The following is a 21,482-nucleotide window of genomic DNA, read 5'->3' on the forward strand; positions in this document are numbered from 1 at the left end:
GCTGCAATTTCTTGAAATCGCCCCTCTTTCAGACACAACACACCAACGACATACCTCTGAAACATTTTTTGTCTCTGAAAGAAATTACCAGATGACGTCCCGGCCAAACTCGCCCCCACTCCTAGGTCAAGAAGCTACCCCTACACATAAATCTGGTCCCAGAACCAGACAACGAGGGAAACGCGACCAAAAAAAAAAACAATCGCTTCTAACTCTTCATTTCAATCGTCCATAGAGCAAGCTCTTCTTATGTCATCGCGCAAAAAAGATCAACAAGCCAGCATACAACAGCCCGCACACCATCTACCCATAACGCAATCAACATCATCCCCACAGAGACCGGACCTTAACCAACAAATGGTAGATATCACGCCTCAGCCTTTCCCAATCAAAGATCCTGAACTCTTGAATAGTGAACCCGATGTCTCTGAAGAGACAAGCCAAAAGATCCCCCAGTTTAGAAACAGTGATCCAAATAGGGCGGCTTCCCTCCCTTACAGGGCTATAAATTCTGTAGATGCTCTGAGTAACTTTGCGAATATCACTACTGCTGATCTCCCCATTTCTCCAAAGATTGTCATTGAGCAGAGACTCTCACCCATCAATCCTCATTTTGCGGTGACACCAAAAAAACAGTTGAATGACATAAAAATATGAGGAGACTCTGTGATAGAGATGCCGCTGAAGACCTCACAAGGCTTCCAACAGACAGAGCAGGCTATCAAATCTAACCTGGCTCTTCTATCTAAGACAATAGATGGCAAATTCCCAAAAGATACCAATCCTAAAACAGATGAGAACCAACACTCTGAATCGTCCAAAAAAGAAAAAGCCAAACAGGCCAAACTTAGATGGCTCAAGTCTTACTCTTTGAGAAGTCCGCAAAAAACTACAAAGCTAAGAGGCGCACATCAACCAAACACTAGGGCGCCACGGCAATCTCTTGATATCACTGAAATTGAGTCACTTATGAACAACATTGAAAAAAGGAAGGAAGTATTCGGGGACCTACATTTCAACCGACTAAATGAGCTTCCATCCACATCCACACCGGCCCTAAGAAATCCACACCTCCCCGATAAGTTTTCTCCAAATAAAGCCCGGAACGCACAGCTACCATTCAGTAATAGAGAGCCATCAATAAAGAAATTCAATTTTGAGCATGAAGAAGACGATCCCTCGTGCCCCACCTATCTTGAGAGCAGCAAGCGAAACCAACTATCTATGAGCCACACAGAGGATCAACTAACAAGCAATAAATGTCAATGTGAAACTCCTGAAGAGGAACCCCACCAAAAGATCCCAACCACCATGGTTGAGCTCCAAAATATACTTATAGCAATTACCACACAAACTATGATTCCATTCTGTAAGCTATACAAAGCTTCCAATGAGAACACCAAAGATCAAGCAACCCTTTTAGCATTAATTCATACCAAACAGATCCACCTGGAGAATTTCATTGCTACAATAGAAAAACGTTTGGATTGTGAAGCACAGCTCTCCCATCAGTGGCAAATGAGACTGTTTGACATGGCAGCGGCAGATAGAGCAGATAAAGCCCTCCTGACTTCCACAATGATGACTTTGATAAAGACTCCTTCTCTGCCACTATCCAAGCCCCCCACGATACCGACACCAACGAACCCGAAGGCCCATGAAATGCCTACTGAGACAAGAGCACAGAACGATAATGATACCACCGTTTACCTCCCTGCTCAACCACAACCTCCTGTTGCAGAAACCCAACCTCACCTGAAACCTACTGACACTTTCCATATCTTCTCAAATAAAAAAATACACAACGACATCTTGTCTGCTAAACAGATCCCTAAACCTAAAAACAAAAGAAAAATGGGCACTAAACAAACAGGCTCACAAGCCTTTCTGACAAATGTAATTACGCCCACAGATAATGAACCAACTCAGCCCTCCAAACCCTGTATCACAAACGAGAAAAAAGACAGAGACTTGAAAATTGTGTCCAGCACCACCCACCTCCAGCCACCATGTTCCACCCAAATCTGTTCAATCCAAGCAGAAATACAAACAGAGGATCACCTCAATCTCACAATACACATGGATACTCCGGTGATCCCTGAGGTCACAACTCCCAATGACTCAGTATTGATAATACTGGATGAATATGTAACCGATTCATCGGAGAAGACCAATGGCCCAACCCTTTCTTGCGAAACTATATCAGACTTGCCTTCTTCCTTTTCAGGCGATATCACTAGCATCTCAGACGCTCTGTTAAACTATTCTAGCAATACAACAAGAACGTCTGAAGAGCCTGACAGGACCCCAGAACACGAGATTACAATGACAGATCCACAAACCCCGCCCGCCTCCTAACGGGCAACATCCGCGAAAGAGCGATACATGGAAACCTCACTCTTCTGATGTATATCGACTAACCCAGTTTGTGGACCCATGGCAGAAAAAACAGTCCTACTCCCTTCAGATGACCTGTGTCGATCGCAGAAGAGACCCTGTCACCCTCAACAGGACAAACATCTTAAGACTGTTACACGCCATACCACAACTAAATTCAATACAATCACAAGAAATCAAGACCGTACTTTTTGCTGACGACCAACGTTTAGACAAGATTCAGATAGAATTCTATACCCAAGACACAATGAACCAAATTATACAGATGACTGCACCATTATTATCACTAGGTTTCGCATGTTTACAAATACTGGGATCACCAGAAGGTGATCGAGAATGGAATCGCCCAGCCACGCAACCTGCAGCAACACCTGACGATCACAGATGGAACCATCATGACAGATCGCCGAGAACAAATAACAACAAGAACTCTTCAGACACAGACCGAATAACTTCCATACCACATGTCCATCGTTTCGAGAGCCAGACTTACTTGCAGTCTCCCTTTTGGTGAGAGTATGAAGCTGACTCTCCATCACAACCCAATGAGCCAGCATACCACTCATAACCACCAATCCCATCACAAACCCATGATTGTATACTGTGCTCATGAACACGAGAGGCCATTCCCACTTGTTTGACTCACCTATCCCTGAACTTGAATCCTGTCAAGTCATTTGTCTTCAAGAAACCTGGCTCACCAAACCGCCGACTTGTGATGGATACATAACTGTGCTAAGCCCGGCCCTTGCAAGGCGTCTGGACTGTGCCTCCTCTGGCTTATTGACGTTGATCAAGATTGCTCCAGCCTGGAGCCTGCTTGAAACGGAGAACATCAATCAATGGACCCAATTCACACTGATCAAGATTTCTAAACCGATCATCTCGGTCAATCAAAGTCAACAGAATAGCCCTATTGTTAGATTGATTGCGATCATAAATCTGTATTGGAATCCAGCGGCAATAAATGACAACAACTTCCTGGATGGCGTCTTTCTGACCATTGGTAGTCTTATTGTGAGATTCCTTAACATCGACTTCATCATCTGTGGGGACCGCAATATCCATCTTTTTACTTCTACTGGTCTCCTCAAATCTCCAGATGATTTGACAAGCAGAGCCCTTCGCTGGTCCAAAGAAATTACCATGAGAAACCTGTTTCTAATGAGCCACCCCTGTGACAAACAGAAGTCGCCGATTCCCACCTGGTCTTGCAGAAACACCACGGCAATCATCGATTACATTTACCTTTCACCAGCATTGCATAATTTGATACTAGAATATAAAATTCAACCTTCTACTAAGAGTGACCATTCTATACTTATCCTCCATGGCGTTGGAATGTCCGATCAGAACACGATAATTCCAAATTCCAACTCCACCTTTAGATCTTACAGGCACAACCACCAGACTAAGACTTAGTTTAAAACACCAAGTCTTCTTGCCACATACTTTCTGCAAAACCAACATACCAGATACAGAAAAGCTAAATTATGATTGGATTTTGATCCCCTTCCAGATCAATGTCACTACAGCAGAAAAGACTGTTCATCGGCATCACTATAATCCTGAGCTAGCAAATAAAAAGAAAACCCTTTGGCAACACCTCCGCAAATGGAGGAAGAATCTCACATCTGAAAATCTGCAAAATATGAAAAGAGCAAAACAAGCCTTCAGAAATTGGAAAAAAAACCATGAGATGACTTTGCAACAAACAGATGCCGAAACCATGCTCTCAATGCTCAAAAATAAGAACTTGAGGAATCTGTGGAATCTGCTAAACCACGACCCCAATCACCAACACCTCATGGTTTCCAATGTCTTGGAACAAAAATGGATCTCTCACTTCTCTAATTTGTACAAACCCCGGCGCCAAGAAGAATCTTCGTCAGAACCAAACTTCTCGAATCAATGGACCATTCTGGGATAAAAATAATTTCCAAGAGATGATTAAAAAACTTAACACCTCTCGCGCCCCTGGCCCCGATGGCCTGTCAAATGCCATTCTGAAACAGGCTCCAGAGACCTGGGCAAACCTAATGGATCTTATTCTGACCCTAATTAATAAACTAAAATCGATACCATATACTTGGACTAGAGCAGTGCTGATCGCAATCTATAAACAAGGAGATAGAGATGATCCATCCAACTTTAGACCTATTGCTCTCTTAGATCCACTGGGAAAATTATTTGCGACATACCTCCTCAAAAAACTGACTGCTTGGGCTAAAGAAATAAACCGCTTTAATGCACGAGGCTTCACGCCAAATGTGGGCACAAATGTGAATCTCCTGATGCTAAATCTAATAAAGCATGAAGCCCTAAGAAAGAACTCTCAATTGTATGCCGCCTTCATAGATCTCCATACAGCATTTGATGCCATAAATAGGAACAAACTCTGGCAAAAACTTGCAAAATGGAAATGCCCCCTAGAGACTCTACTCCAATACGTCCGTCACCATCAGATTTACAAAACAAGGACTCACCACAGACGAAATAAGAACACACAATGGCTTAAAGCAGGGATGCCCTCTTGCTGCAACTTTGTACATTCTTTACACTGCTGATTATTTCACCCACATTAAATCTGACAAACTTAACCCGCCAAAAATCAATTATTTTCCGATTGCATTCCTCATGTATGCAGACGACATTGTATTGCTGGATAAAACCCCATCAGGCCTACAAGAGAATCTGCTGGTGACAGAAACATACATGAACACCAACGAGTTGCAGATCAATGTAAAAAAAAACTAAATAATGACACTAACCAAACATCAAACTACAAACCCTCGACTTAGACTTACTAATTTCATTGTGGAGAACAAACCACTTGAGGTAGTCACAACTTTCAAATACCTTGGTGTATTAATCAATCAGCAGAAAGCTGAAACAGCTTGGGTGATTGCATTGGAAGATAAGATCCAAAGGTTAGCCAGACAAGGAGTGATGTTACACAGACGCTATTGCAAATTCTTCTTAAAACCCATCCTGGCATTCTACCGTCAAAAGGTCATCCCCATCATTACCTATGGGAGTGATTCAATGATTATAGCAACAGAACTAAACTGGCAAACCTTGGAAGCAGCCTTCTGACGAAAGATCCTGAACCTTCCAAAAAGTTATCCCATGGTCCGAATACGGTTTGAAGTGGCACTACAATCCCTCTCCTCGATTGTATGGTGGAAGCAGATGGACCTCTTGCGCAAGCTGATAAATGAAAATGAAACTCCAATCCCGGCACTTCAAATTCCAAGAGAGACCCCGCATGCCATGAACAACACCCTTTTGAAAACGTAGAAGGCCGCCTTATTCCAACAAATGGCGAAACAAGACATCACAATAGAAATGCTCACCAACCCCCCTCAACGTGCGAAGCTAAAAATGCAGCAAAATGATTGGGCTAAAACATCAGAAGAAAAACAAAGATAATCCATGAACCTACAATGCCCGGCTGACATCTGTGCAATTTACGAACTCCCGCAGTACTTGTCACTTTTCCCAGATCCAATCATTCATACTGCTTTCATGAAAATCCGCCTGAACACCTATCCAACCAGACAAAGACTAGCCAATATCTGACAAATACCCATGAAGGACCAATTTTGCCGCTTTTGCCTGGACAAAAACATACCCGAAACCTTGAAACATCTCATTATGATCGGCCCTGCCCTTGCCGACAAGAGAATTCTATTTGGCGAACTATTTAAGATATCTGAACAGCAAGAAGAAGGAGACTCCAGATGGCTGAAGATCTTAAGAGGCCAAGATAAGAAACTGATCTACACAGTTGTCCGGTTCCTTGCAGACATCTTTGAGCATCCAAAAGACCCAAATCCTTAAATTGTACATTGTAGAAATCTGCTATCTTAATTTTAGATTATGTTACTGTGAAGAATTGGATATATTTCAATGAAACCAAATGAAAAGTTTATGTTTCAACTAAATCATTTTAAATAAAAAATAAAAATATATATCTCATTTGTGATAGCAAAAAAATGTATACTGCAAAACTGGAAGAACCCTTCCCCACCACGAATAGAGAGCTTCCTCTGAGAACTATCATATGTCAATGAGTGTTGAGTGTAAGGAGCAATATACATTGACCGTACCTAAGATGTGTCACACCAAGGACATATGGGCCCCGTTCTGAATGTACTTGTGTGACATGCGCTCTGATGATGAAGCCTCTTTGTAAATATATATGTAACATTGGGGGATTATAATGTACTAGACGATATGTGTGTATTGTGATGTGGATTGTACGTTGTGTTGTATATGATAAGACCATCAATAAACAGAGTTAACAAAAAAAAGAATGTTTTCTTAAACTTTCAGATAAACGAGAAAAGTGGTGCTGCAGTCTAAGAAATGCATTGTTTATAAAATGAAAAAGTGTGCAGTGAACTTTAAGGGAACCTTAAAGGTACCATATTTTTACTCCTTTTTTATCGTGCTAAACCAGTGCTGCTGGGAGAATCCCCTCCATGTGGCTGCCCTGCGTTCCTGATGGTTGCTAGGGCTGTTGTCAAGCCATAAATCAGGCACATGCGACACATTCTTTCATCATCAGAATATGGTGTTTGTAAGTAAAGTGTTCCTACTTCATGGAGGAACACTTTCTTACATTTACACGCACCTCCGAATCAGGTCTCTCGACACCAAAAATCTCTGGGTGAATGTAAAGTGGAGAAGTTACCTCTAGCAGCATGCGGGATGTAATCACTCCACTTTACCTCCAAAATCAGAATTCAGTGGTGTGTTAAAACTGGCGTTAATTCTGTTACTACCAAAAAAGTGGTTGTAACGCAATGACGCCATACATGTACTACACTGCCAAATTCGTAATGAGGCCCAGTGTCTTTTGGTTTCTTGTTTGTGTTGAATATCAGTTGTAGCTCCTTAATTATTATTTTAGTTTCAGCCTGGCTAGGTGATAGGAGTACATTAAAGATTGCATTCATCGATTGTGCTTTTTATGTGCATTAACAGGGTTTAGCTGGAAAATCTCGATGTGCAATCACATTCCCAGTCAATTGTCTCGGTCCGCGCCCTTTCTGCTAAATAGTTTTCCTGCCTGTACACGTTGCTCCTCATTTGTCTTCACACCTGTGCATAGGGGACGGTCTATATTTGAGAGAAGAATTTTCATTGTCAGATTAATGGCGAAAAGTCTAGACGGTGGGCGACGAGATACATGTTCAATGGCTTTCATTTTGTGAGCAGATAGCAGTGTCTGCGGGGTTTAACAATAACTGTGAAAGGGTGCTGGTTTAAATCTGAATTTCCTCATTTTGAAATGTGTTTCTATTCTGCCATGATACAACAAACCTTTTTATTCCAAATATGTAGTGCTCACTGGATGACAGGTAAGTGCACATACATGAACTGCAATTCATGATTTATGAAAGGCGCAGTGCCTGCCTGCCAGGCGTAACATTGGCCTATTCATCTTTTCATTCTTTTTATAAACTTCGACGCCATCTAATGGTTTTAGTGCTCATTTCCATTGAAAGAGGCTTCTGACTGCCTTCCCATTCCATGATTTCATGAATTAGAGAACGGACTGCAAGCCCCACTGCATAGGAAGGCTCTGCATCCAGAATGTTTGTCTTCTCTGTCCATGTCACAGGCCAGGGTGTGGGGCTGCAGAAGAAGGATGTTTCACTGGGCGAGGATGTCTATGGTGAAGTAACGACAGGATTCCTAATTCCTTGCCTTGCTCTCCGGTCAGCCTCCTGAACTGGGTGGATTTCCTGCTCTCCCAGTGCTGAGTTCTGACTCGATAAGCGAAAACTCTATTCCAGGGTTGTCAAACTTCAGACCTTGAGAGCTGGGATCCTGATGGGTTTTCAGTATATCCCTCATTAATATTCATGAGAAAAAAATGTGCATATATTTAGAATCTATGGGCCTCATTATGAGTCTGGCGGTAACGCTGCCGGACTCATAACATTTTACCAGCGCCTGACCTCCCGGTACCACAGGAAGATTACAAGTTCGGCGGCCTGGGAAGTCAGGCGCCAGTAAAATGTAAGTCCCCATTCGCATAGAGTCCTAAGCGAGTGAGGACTCAGAGGCGCCGGCACTGTTGTGAAGAGTCTGCCCAACACAGCCGCTGCACCCGACAGGGTCTGACCTGTGGGGCGCAGCGGCCACGGTAGGCAAACACATACTTTGCCAGTTGGAAACAAGGGTGCCAGTGAGTTTACTGGCACCCTTTTTTCCGGAATGGCAAACTTGTAATGAAGCCCGTTGTATGCAAATTTATCTCCTGGTTATTAATGAGTGGTATCCTGAACATCTGACATGATTCCAGCCCTCAAGGCTGGACGTTGGACAACCCTGCCCTAATCTTATTTACAAGAGGAGTCAGGCTTGACAAGGTGAGCAGGGGCTTATCTCTCCACTCTGCCTGCATCGGGAAGAAAGAGGATTACAACATCCTTTGCTCTTGCATTGCTTTGTGCAGCATCCCAGTTCAGGCCTTTGAAGGAGGGCTGGGGACTCAGGTAGGGCAAGGAGAGGGCAGACATGCCACACACGTTTCCTGCTGCTGTCAGACAGGAGCTGCAGTGGGGAGGAGCTACTGCTAATGCCCTGGGTTCTTCGGTATACTTCCATGATGAACAGTAAAACAATGGAGACATGTCAGATATGAGTGCAACCGTGGCAACGTTTTCAGTCACATCCATTACTTACACAGACAGATCGACCAAATTGTACAGACCTGATATTTTCCCCACAACCTGGGCCACACACTCATTCCATTCCTCCAATTCCATCACCACACCTCACTAAAGAACTCCCCAAACCCATGTGCATTGCCATTCAACAATCCTCCATCGAAAAGCTGAAAACCATTGCAGCCGATTTGGTTGACCCCCTTCAGCTTGTTCAACCTCGTAGGCTTCCCTCACAGCCTTGGTTTACAGACGACTTCAGGTCATTGCGCCTGACCATGAGACAATCGGAACGTAAATGGCGGCGGATGTATGATCCTAGCTTAAAAGTGTGCTACAAATCATGTGCCATGGTATACTTTGCAGCCATATTGACTGCAAAGAAAGCTTTTTTTGCTCAGAAAATTGAGACTTCCATCTGTCAACCTAAATCACTCTTTGCTGTAGTGAGATCCCTTTCATCCACTGTCACATTCTCTCCTTCTATTCCACCTACCCAAGATCTCTGCAAGGATCTGGCTGGTCATTAATTGCAAAGATTGTCACAATTTGCGCCAATATTGCCAAAACTCTAATGCAAAACGCCACTGTGGCTTCTTGTCTCTCGGCTGACTCTAATATTATCCCGAGATCCCCTACCCACACCGACCCACCACGCTCCGAGGGATGGTCTGTATTTCCCCAATTTACCCAATCAGATGTCCAATCTGCTAACTCTTGCATGAAGTCGGGGTCCCCCTCTGATGCTATTTCTTTGCCTATGATGAAAGATATTTCCTCTGAATTGTTGGCTGAGATCACTATGGCCGTGAATTATTCCTGCCAAACTAGTTCTATCCCCTCTGAACGTAAAGCTGCCACAGTTATTGCATTGCTAAAAAAAACTCACTTGATCCCTCAGTGTCCTCTAACTATCGGTCCATCTCACTTCTGCTGTTTCTTATGAAACTTCTTGAGTCACTGGTTTCTCCTCTGCTATCCTCTTTTATGGAGTCCACTGGGATTTTTGACCCTGCCCAATCTGGGTTCAGGCCTGGTCGGGGGACCGAGAGTGTTCTGGTCTCAGTCCTGGACGATATGGCCAGGCTGGTTGACACAGGAGTGGTGGGTGCCCTGATTTTATTAGATCTGTCAGCGGCATTTGACACTGTCATCACCCCATCCTGCTCGAACGCCTGGCCAAAGTCGGAATCTCAGGCCAGGTTCACGCTTGGTTTGCCTACTTCCTGGCCGACAGAACCCAGACTCTTTCACTCCCCACATTTCTCTCCTCTGTTTTCTCTCTTCTCTGTGATGCCCCTCAAGGCTCCGCCCTGTTCCACATTCTCTTCAATATCTACATCTGGCCTCTTGTGTGCCTCATCCGCTCCTTTGGCGTTAGATGTTACTCTTATGCCGACGACACTGAGATCCTGATTCAACTGGATATCGATCAGGTTGAGATGGCGTTGTGCCTGAGGGGTTGTCTGACAGCCGTCGGTGACTGGATGAACCACAATTGGCTGAAGCTGAATGGGGATAAGACTGAGGTGTTGGTGGTGGGATCCCCCTGATCCTTCACTTTAGGGTGTCTTCTTCTTGGCCTTCCTCTCTGGCTCCCCTTCTGATTCCTGCTGATAAGGTTAGGAACCTGGGGGTAATAATCCCGGCTACTCTCTCCGTGGAGCCCCAGTTGGCTGCTGTATGTAAGGCAGGCCACTTTCACCTGTGTATTCTTAGGAAGGTTCTCCCGTTTGTTCCTATTCATCTTCATCCACCTGTGGTGGCCGCTCTTGTGCTTAGTCGTTTAGACTACTGTAACTCCCTTTATCTATCCCAACCTAAGGGATTGATTCAACGGCTGCAACGGCTACAGAATATGGCTGCTCAGGTTGCCACCAGCTCCCCTTATGGTGCCCACATCTCCCCAGTGCTGCAGACCCTTCACTGGCTGCCAGTTGGCCAGCGCATTGTTTTCAAAACCTTGTCTCTTGTTCATCGTGCCCTCCAGTCTCAGGGGCTGGAACATCTGTGTTCTAAGTTTGTACGTTATGTTCCATCACGGTCTCTGCGGTCGGCTTCAACTGGCTTGCTTGTTGTTCCTGCTTTTTGCCATTCACGTTGTGGTGGGCGGGCCTTTTCTGTTGCAGCACCTCTTCTTTGGAATGGTCTGCTGCTTCATCTAAAACATTTGAAAAGTCACTTTGCCTTCAGAAAGGCTCTTAAAACTCATTTGTGTTAGTACTGCCGCAGTTCTCACTGTTCCTCTCTTCCCTCCAGCGCCAAGATACCTTTGGTGAACCTGCGCTTAACAAGTATGCATAACATAACATAACATTGAAAAAGGTGACCACACTCATCTATAAATTAGAGCCCCATGATCACGCCGAGGCCAACTACATTGGTACCCTGTTTTATCTCAGGTCGATTTCAATACCCTCTGCCTCACTCACAAGGTGGCGCACAACTGCAGTCGGTCTTATCCTCAACCTCATCAAGAGGTACTGGTCTGCAAGACCGTGAGATAATTTGACTCAATCTAATGCTCCATTCAGAATTTCTGGAGGCTGCCGGCTCTAAGGTCTCATCTTTCATTGCTCTCTTGGTAAGTTTTCTGTTGATTCCATTACACGTGCCCCTCCTTCCATGATCCCTATGCCCACACCCTGCCGAAGAATCCCCACTGAGATGCCTTGTTCTGTACCCTCAACACTCTTCTGTCTGCCTCTTGGGTCACTCCAAACAGCAAGGAAATGTTACCAACATCCAGAGAGGAAAATACAATCAATACATCGCTGGATTTATTAGGGCATTTCATGACAATACTTCTCCAATCATATTGGTAGATGGGCATTTGATAATAGGAACGGGCATGCAATGCCAATAACTGGAATGTAGAATGAGTACCTGGGCATTTGCTGTTCATATGTGTACCTGGACCTTTCATTGCAATATATTGCCATGTTTTGTGGGTACCTGGGTATTTGATGACATCTGATATGATGGTAGTACCTTGACAAATTATATAAATATCTGATAAATAATGGCACTACCTGGACATTTAATGGCAATGCCTGGCAAATGGCATGAGTATCTGAGCAAATAATGGGAGTACCGAGAAAACGTTGTGACTATCTCAAGCTTTAATACTAATATCACATGTTATGCCAGTGTCCTTCCATTTGTAATTGCAGTAATAATAGATGTCATTATTACACAATTCATCAGACTCTGAAGGATTCAGGGCCGAATCGGGCCAAGCTGGGATTCGGGCCTGTGACTGCAAGTTGTACAGTGTCATCTAAAATGAAGGCTTAGTTTGCTGAGATAGCTTCCGATAATACCGGATAATAACGATAATACCTTCCAAATGATGCATGTATCGGAACAATCAGTGTAAATACCAAAGACATTTTCAGCAATCGGTGGCATATGGGGGCTGGGGGTCCGGATATATGATAGTGCCGGTGCTTTGATGTAAATGTCAGGTGTTGAAAACCATAAAGACCTCAACCCATCTTGGGATGAATATGTTTTAGTTGCTGCTCTGATGCCATTGTACCACCTCGTTTGTGCACCTAAATGTAGGTGAAGGAGTTTAGAGGCAACTTTCTGCTGGGAAAATTCCCTGGCTCAAAATGAAAACGACTGCCTTTGCCAATGCTTGTTATTTTTTTTAAACGCATTATGTCCAACAGTGTCTCCTAGCTCTTCAGGTCAGTGTGATACTTTGATCTGAAGTAAACGTCTCTGGGGCGTCAGAATTGTGCACATTTTATGTTCTTGGTGAATTATTTGCACCAGTAATACAAATCTGTAATGTGATTCCAAGGCATTGGACATGGTGTTATGGATGGTTGTATTGCCACAGATTTCGGAATGCCTGGCTGCAATGGCAATGGCCAGGACCAGCCTTAGCAGCGGCAGCAGTGAAAAAAAAAATATGACACCCCCAACGCAATTGGGCAGGGGCGCCAATTTTTTGTTAACGCTGTGCTACCGCCCCACAGCAGGGAGTTAATCACTGGAATAGGGGGCCAGTATTATTGCATCAGCGCCCCTATTCTGATGAAAACCGCCCCACTCACGCGCCGGAGCTGGGAGGTAATCACTTCAATAGGGCGCCGATGCAAAAGTATCAGTGCCTTATTGTTATTAAATTCACCCTGCTCCCGCGCTTGAAATCTCAGTGCCAGTACAAAAGCAGGCAGCATTTAATTTCAATAGGGTGCCTGCTGCACCTTTTCCCACCACGCCAGTCTGGGGGGACCTTGGGAGACTTCCGCTGAGCTGGGGTGACTGATGGCACCCCGGGTGGCTGCCCGGTCGACCCTGCCCTTAGGCCAGCCCTGCCACTGGCAAGGCTTTAACCGGTATTGCAGAAAAAAATATAATATTTAAGAATATTTAAATGTGTTACTGTATTGTCAATAGAGCAAAGGCAGGCATTTCTATTTCACAGCACCTACAGTCCTGCTGTCTCTCTCCGAGTGAATGAGAGACGATAAAAAGGTGAGATGGATTTGGGGTGCGGAAGGGAATTACGTCCGAAAGGAATGGAACAGTACCTTCCACGATGCTATGGGGTCTGTTCCGGATCTTCAGTACTCATCTAGAGCATTACTTTCTCTTAAGCTGCACCTCATGTCCCACCCAGTGAGCTCAATCATGAAAAAGTGACCAACTCTGGATTCAGGCTTTTAAAATACCAGCTGGGTGGGTGTACAACGCGCAGGTTTTAACCCTAAAATGTGTCATTTTCAAGTGTGCCTCTTTAACATAGTGATGCTCATGACCTTTGCTTAGGAAATTGTAGACTGCATCGTCGCCTACTAGACTTACATACACCTCTCTAGTGCTCTGCTGGGCACTAGATACAATATTATAGAGGTTGGATTAGCACAGACCTATGGACTCTTTTTCCTGGACTAACACAGTGATAAAACATTCTGTGCACAACATCGGTAGCGAACTATCAATGAGGAAGATGCCTGCATGCTTGGAAAGAATTATCGACTGATTTCTCAACATTGTCATCCAGATATTGGAATATGCACCTCTTTGACAATGTCTGCTCCCTGTTTAAAATGGAGGTTGTTTATTAAGCATGCCTTCAGAAATGCAATGGCTGCTTCCTTTGGGATGCTTAATTTGATACAGCTAGTGTCAAGAACCATGCCAATGGTAGCTGGCAGATAAGGTCATGCTTTTTTCAACACATGTGTGAGCGTGTGATATATGTATGATCAACTAAATGTTGCATTTTCAAGTTGCTGCCTTACTTTGAATGTGCCATTTATAATGCTAATACATTTCTTTCAGCTGTGTCCGAAAGGGAAGATGACAATGGAACCAAGTGGTCAGTTACGACATTTAATACCACAGTGACAATGTCAACATACATCACTGCTTTTGTAGTTTGCGACTTCGATAACATCAGCAGAACAGATGAAAGAGGCCACGAGGTAAGGTGAACTGCATGGAACCTATCACCTGGGTATCACCTATACTAACCATGCCGATGATACCCAGATCCTCATCCCGTTGACGGGAGATTACAACCATGATTTGGCCTTGGTGAACAGGGTGTACCTCATCATCCAGGCATGGATGGCCTCTCATAGTCTATGCCTGAATGATGACAAGACTGAACTCATCATCCTCGGCTCTACTCCCAAACTGGACCACAAATACACTAGCTTCATCATTGACGGGAACGTAATTACGGTAGCCAAAGAAGTGAAAACTTTAGGAAATATATATTGACTCCTCCCTCTCCTTCCACAACAGGCCAGCTCCATGGCATCTTCCACGGCATACATCTGTAAGTTAATAAGAGCAGCTAAACCATTCCTATCCTCACAGAGCTGCATCACTCTAGCCAGAGCCCTTGTACTATCAAAATTGGACTACTGTAACGCCCTATACGTAGGAGCCAATAAACAGGTCACCAACAAAATCCAGACGTTGCAAAACAATGCTCTCAGAGCAGCACTTAGTATCTCTAAGAGAGAACATATTTCCAATATCAGGAGAACTCATAACTGGCTCACCACCACAGACATAATCCTGCTAAAAGAAGCCTCCTTAACCCATAAATGCCTCAACAATGCTGCCCCCACTACCTAATCGACAAAATTCATAGATACACACCTAACAGACACACTAGATCCTCAAATGCAAATCTGCTCACAGTTCCCAGATTCAAACAAACTAAAATGGGTGGCAACAGCTTTCAGGTGAAAGCAGCCCAACATTGGAACTCCCTACCGCCCTCCTTAAGGATTCCTCAATCCTATACCAATTCAGACATAACTACATCCAGTGGTTAAAACTCAATGACTGCTAACTGACTGCCCAACCTTACCATGCCACTGTAAACCCTGTAAATATGTATATTCTTAAACTGTATATCACTGCCTCTATTGTAACTGTTTTTACCCATGTACTCACTGTAAATACTGTACAGCATTGTAACTAAGCTGAGAATATCCTTGTCCGCTCCTGCGCCCTCTTACCCTCGGGTCCGGCGTGCAATATAAGTGAATAAACAAACAAACAAACGTACGATAGCTGATGGCATCGTGGCCATGCTTCTTAGCAAGGGCTCTGCTGAATGTGCCTCTCCAACAATCCATGGGATGACTGGACTGATGTAACTCTGACTGGCATCGTCTTCACTTTGGATGAGTGTGGAAGGGTGCTGCAGGAATGACAACACACAGTCACTAACACTGCGCACTATGTTTGCGTTCATGACACAGAGTGTTATTTCATGGTATACGGCAGAGGTTTCAAACCTTTGATTTTCAGATGTTTTGGACTACAACTCACATCAGCCCTAGTCAGCATGATCTGTGTTGGGAGATCGTGGCAGCCATGGTCCGACACATCTGGAGAGCCTCAGGCTGCACACTTGGTCGTCTGTGCCAAACATTGCCAAAGCATCAAGTTGGGCCGGAGTCAAGCCTGTGTCATTAATGAACGTCTGCGTGTATATTTGCGGATAGGTGTGAATCCTGGCTGGCGCTGCCATAGCAGGTCGTCCTACTAACGAGGCCCACTAGTTAAGCGTAGACACCTGTTCCGAAGGTGTTGTCAGTTACGGGTATGGTTGTGATCGGGGTGGAAATTGCTCAGCTCCTTAGTCATCTCAGTGGCGATTTTGAGTAGAAAAGTTGATTGTCTTACATTTTGAGGGGGTCTCTACTTGTGGGAAGGTGGCTGTCATCACTTTACTTCTGATATTTTTAATTTTACAGTGGAAGAAATGTGTGAATCGTTGACCTTTTCCTGCGAGCAAGGGTCCTATTGCAGAAAGTCGAGCCGGGAAAATTAGGAATGTGGTTGTGTGTCCCCCTGGATTAATCATTTTGTATTTTGAGGGGTTCCGCATGCTTTGGAAGGCTTTGTTTTGAAGGTTTGAACTTTGGTGGTGCACTTTTGGTCGAGCTGAATTCAAGAGGCTGTTTTTCTGTTACGGGGGATCCCCTCATGCCTCTCCTATATGGCAGAACGCCGCCCCTCACCTCACACCCAGCTACTCCTCTACCCCCACATACAGAGATGCGTGTGCCTTAAGCTATATGTGGTGACCACCGCTCCTCCTTAACTGGGCCCATCCAGCACTTACTTGCTTCAGTCATGCCAAGGCTGGCAGCCTTCATCCTATTCCAGAATGGTGCTACCCCAGCCCATGTCTACAGAGAGTGCGGGTTTTGCCTACCGGCCACAAACCAAATGTTTTGCATGCATTTTCCTTCTTGATATTAGGGCTGCCAGATTATCCATTACTTTGCGACGGTCTCGTGATATTCGTGATAGAAAGGCGACAGAGTCGTGATAGAGAGGCGACAGAGTGTCGACACATGTTTCACTTTTGTGCTTAGACAAACTGTCTTGCACTGGTCTTTCTGAAGTGTCTGTATCTATGCTTAAGATTGTGTCTGACAACTATGTGTGAGTTTCGTTTGTCCAGTCCAAAAATAAACATAGGGATGTTTGGGCAGGTTTTTCTTTGAGGAGGTGGGTTAGGACTGTTGGCGAGCACAAGGCAAAGGGTTTCTCTAGTGTTGTGAGTGTGATACAAGCGATGCTGGAGGATGTCGTTATCTGCTAGATACGTACTTAGGCCCTGAAACTGGGAGAGGTGTGCTGTGCCCCCTAGGAAATGGTCACCTCAGAATTATGATAGTATACATCCAAAGCCAGCCGGTATGTATTTACATGTTCTGGAGTGGCAAGATGTTTGCATGTGGGGTTTCCTTGGCAGTCCATGATAGCACCTCCTCCGCTTCCAACTGCTGCAGGGTGGCATGGATAGGTGGAACGTGGCACATGATGGGTGGCAAGGCGAGGGTGAGCATGCCTGCTGTCACTATGGCTAGGTTTCTGCTCGCCTCCTAAGCCTCTCTGATTTGCCATTGGTTTGCCATTGTCCTTGGATCGGATCCACATTTTCAGTGGTGAGGGGATTGGATGGATTTGCTCACTGTGAGCATTCCTCTGCATTCTTAGCCTTGGTGGTTTGAAGCACAATAGCCTGTGTCAGCTTTCGCAGTCCTTATAAAAAAGGTAAGATTGTGCCTTTTTGTGAACTTTTGGGAGTTTCATTGTTCTGAATTTGAAATTATGTATTTTCCATTTGAGTGGCTGGTTTAATGGAATATGTAGGATTCAATAACTCAGACTGAGGTAAGTAGGTTTGGCAAATAGGTGTTTCAGGATCATGGCAGCAAAACCAGCTCCATTGGGATAGAAGAGCAGAGAGACCCCAGCATCCCCCACATTTCACCAATCCATGCATCCCAATCCTGGATCAAAAGGCAGGGGGTCGTGTTGATGGCGGCGGAGGGGGCACGTGGTTTGCAATTTACTGGCGGAGAATCTGTACCTGCCAGCAAATTGCACACATTGTGTGTTGTTGTTTCTGTATGGAGCTGGGCGGAGAATGGTTCATGAAGTCCACACCCACCTCCTCCCATCCTCTCTGTGCAGAAAATGCACGTGCATCCCTGCCAACACATGGAATTCCACCAAGCAGAATCCACTGGGACTTATGAAAATGACGTCTCCAAAGCACGGGCACTGCAGGCGGCTTTTATGATTATGTGGGTGTTCGGGCAAAACTAGCGCATGTATGGATTTACGTGCTGGAGTACAATCCATGCACAAAGACAATTCAAATTGGACGCAGGGTGCTGCTTGCACATGTGTGTGCACCTAGGCAGTCCTCATCATGAAATGTGCAGGCTTGGTGGCAATGAGGCCCAGATTGGATCATTGGATCATTTTGATGATGGTTGAACCATGACATTTGGATCCATTTTGGTGCATTCACCTCCACCATCTGCTCCGTGCAGCAATTGTGCGTGCATCTCCAACCACCTGGACTTCAATGCGGAAGGGAAGGCTGGAATCCGACTGGAGACCCACCTGTTACTCATGAAAAGGCCCTCTGTAATGCACAGGTATTGCTGGTGGCATTTCACTTGTTTTGTGTTTGAGCCTAAAACCCCACGGACACACCAAGGCTTTCCCAATTTGTGCACTGAGCTGTACCCCATGCACAAAAACAACCAAAAGTGCACGGACAGAACTGCTTATATGTAAATACAGACATACACGTTATCCTCTGTGCAATTTAGGGACGCACTCAAAATGGGCCCCAGACTAACAATTCCCCAGTCAGATGCAAACTGTGCGTGAGAGGGTCCTACATTTATTGACACACACCTTGTTTAAACGTGTGTGCTTTTGGGGCGATATGATTTCAACCAGTTTTCTTTTTCTGTAATGGGGGTTCTCCCATGCCCCGTCGCTAGCCCCCCTCCCCCCAAGCCTCCCCCCCATCCCCAGGCCCGTCAAACGGTGATTGCTTCCACACAAAAGGAGGTGGAATTGAAGAGTTTTTGTTTTGAAACATGGAGTTTGGCAGAGCGATGATACATGCAGTATTTCCGAAGGTTTTGTTGATGCTGCCAAACTTGTAATCGGGCCCAGTGCTATTTTTCCAAGCAAGCAAAAGAACATCCACATATGGATTATATGCACTGTTCCCATGAGGCTGAAAACTGCTGCTTTCAAAATTGGGAGTTACCCAAGGTTGTCCTGCAAAGATGTTTCCATCCAGTGTGTTCTTCAGAACATTTGCCTTCATGACTTATCTTGTCAAGAACTGTGCATTTCAGATTTAAATCATTACAATGTAAGGGCTCCATGCGTTTTTACCGGCCTTTTTATTTTACCTCAGATTTCTTTGCTGCAGTTGTTCACTGATTGTTTACCACAAAATGCCTAGGGACGCGACCCGCATGCCCCATCAACCTCCACACCCTACCCTTCTCTTAAGTGCACATCCCCTTTCCCAAACAAAGCATTTAAAAAAAATGATATTTAACATTTCTCAGTGATTTATTTGCTGAATATTTTGCACTGAAAAATAGGTGTGGTGAACAGTGGCGTATCACAAGGTTTTGGGGCGGGGGGCTGCCAGCCATGCTGTGGTTCCCCCCTCAATCCCAGCTCGGAATCAAATCACGGGTCGCGCCACACTCTGTGCCAGCCTAGATACCATTCTTGCACTATACGCACAAAGGTGCTGCTGCAGGGGTATGCCGCACACTGCACTAGGAGAAAGATATAAATGTGTTTAATACAGCACAGTTTCTGAGAAAAATTGGCTAAAAAACTAAAAAGCCAGAGGTTTGCAATTGTTTTGTATGATAACACCAATCCAAAAATCCAACACATGCAAGTCACCAACTGTGCACAGGAACATTAATACTTTAATTAATGTAATGCTTTGCTATTAAAAATGCCAAGCCACAATGAAAACATGTGCAACTGGCAGCACAATGCAGACCAGTCGACATACGTAATAGCATATTACAGTAAAGCATGCCAGGCCCCATTTAGACATACCTAGACTGGTTGCCCCAAAATGCCAGTTGAATCAATAGCACTTATCATCATTTTATCAGAGATTCCCAGAAAAAATATATGATGCCACAGTAAGAAATGGCTAGACTGGCAGCACTCAAATGCCAGTCTAGCCAGGTAATTACACTTATCACGACTGCTTTATCAGAGATGTCCAGTTAAAAAAAGTCCAGCCAAACTAAGAAATGACTAGACCAGCTCCACCAAAATGCCTCTCTAGCCACTAATACCACATATCATGCCTGCTTAGCCTTCCCACTCGTCCCTTCTTCCTCCCACCCCGAGCCCCAAACCCCAAAATTAGCTCCTTGACCCAGAATTATCTCCACGTCCCTCTTCCTTGTGCTTACGTATGAGACACCTTACCTTATAGGTACGTTCTGGGACGTGGAAGGGTGGGACTAGCAGTAATGAAGATTACAGGTAACTAAGCCAAATATTACCTCCATGTCCCTCTACCTCATCCCAGTACTTGTGTATGAGGCAAAGTGTGTCATACACAAGTACTGGGACGAGACCAAATAGGTCTAGGATTAATGAAGATTACCAATAAGTAATCAAGGCATTATACACAAGCAGTGGCACAACACCATTGAGCTGACTGAGCTTCAGCCCTCCTCCCCCGAAGTTTTAGGCTATGTTGACTCAACCAGGCTAACCTACAGAGCCGTTGCCAGATAGAACAGGACACAGATCATATATTGCATTCTAATTTTTCATTTATAACATGTTTAATACCAACGAATGGTTTCTAAGCGTGGGATCTGGATTCAAACCTGTGTTGCCCTGCATTGTCTTTCTTCAAAGACAAATGTGTTGCCCCTGAGCAATCCTTCCTTTTAAACTGATGTTAAAAAGCACTTGGCGTTCGCTGTTAACAAAGGGCCGGCAATTACTAATTTAAAGCATTACATTTTTTCGGCAATTAAAATCGTGATGTGGGTTTAGTACTTGCATACCAGGTGAGTGATTTGAAGAGGAGAGAGGGGACAGGAGGCCGCTCATTCACACAGCAGTCCATAAGTGGGTGTGTTCAGACATAAAGGGGGGAGTTAAATGCTTCTAACATTGAACCTGCACTAGAATAGACGCATTAGAATGTGTAGCAAAGTTAGATGCCCCACACAAACAAATATGCCCCTCCCCCACCGCCTGTGAAGTTAGCACCTCTTCCAACATTAGAGGGGTTAGCATCCCGAAATATAGGTTGTAGGTTGTGTTGTGCCCCTGAACACAAGCACACACAACATTGCACGCCCAGCCAACCATACATTTAAGTGTGTACCCTTCATCATACAGGCACACCAAAGCAGCCACCCATACATTTAAGTGTGCACCATTTCACCATACAGGCACACCAAGGCAGCCACCCATAAATTTAAGTGTGCACCCTTTCACCATACAGGCAGCCACCCATAAATTTAAGTGTGCATCCTTTCACCATGCAGGCAGCCACCCATACATTTAAGTGTGCACCCTTTC

General features: G+C 44.7%; 1 protein-coding gene across 1 annotated transcript in view; it reads left to right on the top strand.

Moving 5' to 3' along the window:
* The window catches only part of LVRN (laeverin), a 933,533-nt gene that overhangs the window by 209,260 nt on the left and 702,791 nt on the right, over positions 1–21,482 (top strand). Inside the window, exon 3 of the mRNA XM_069625536.1 lies at positions 14,382–14,524. Coding sequence (XP_069481637.1) covers positions 14,382–14,524 — 143 coding nt within the window. The remainder of the gene's footprint in view (positions 1–14,381; positions 14,525–21,482) is intronic.

Source organism: Ambystoma mexicanum, chromosome 6p (genome assembly GCF_040938575.1).
Source record: "Ambystoma mexicanum isolate Mex_15411 chromosome 6p, UKY_AmexF1_1, whole genome shotgun sequence".
NCBI lineage: Eukaryota > Metazoa > Chordata > Amphibia > Caudata > Ambystomatidae > Ambystoma > Ambystoma mexicanum.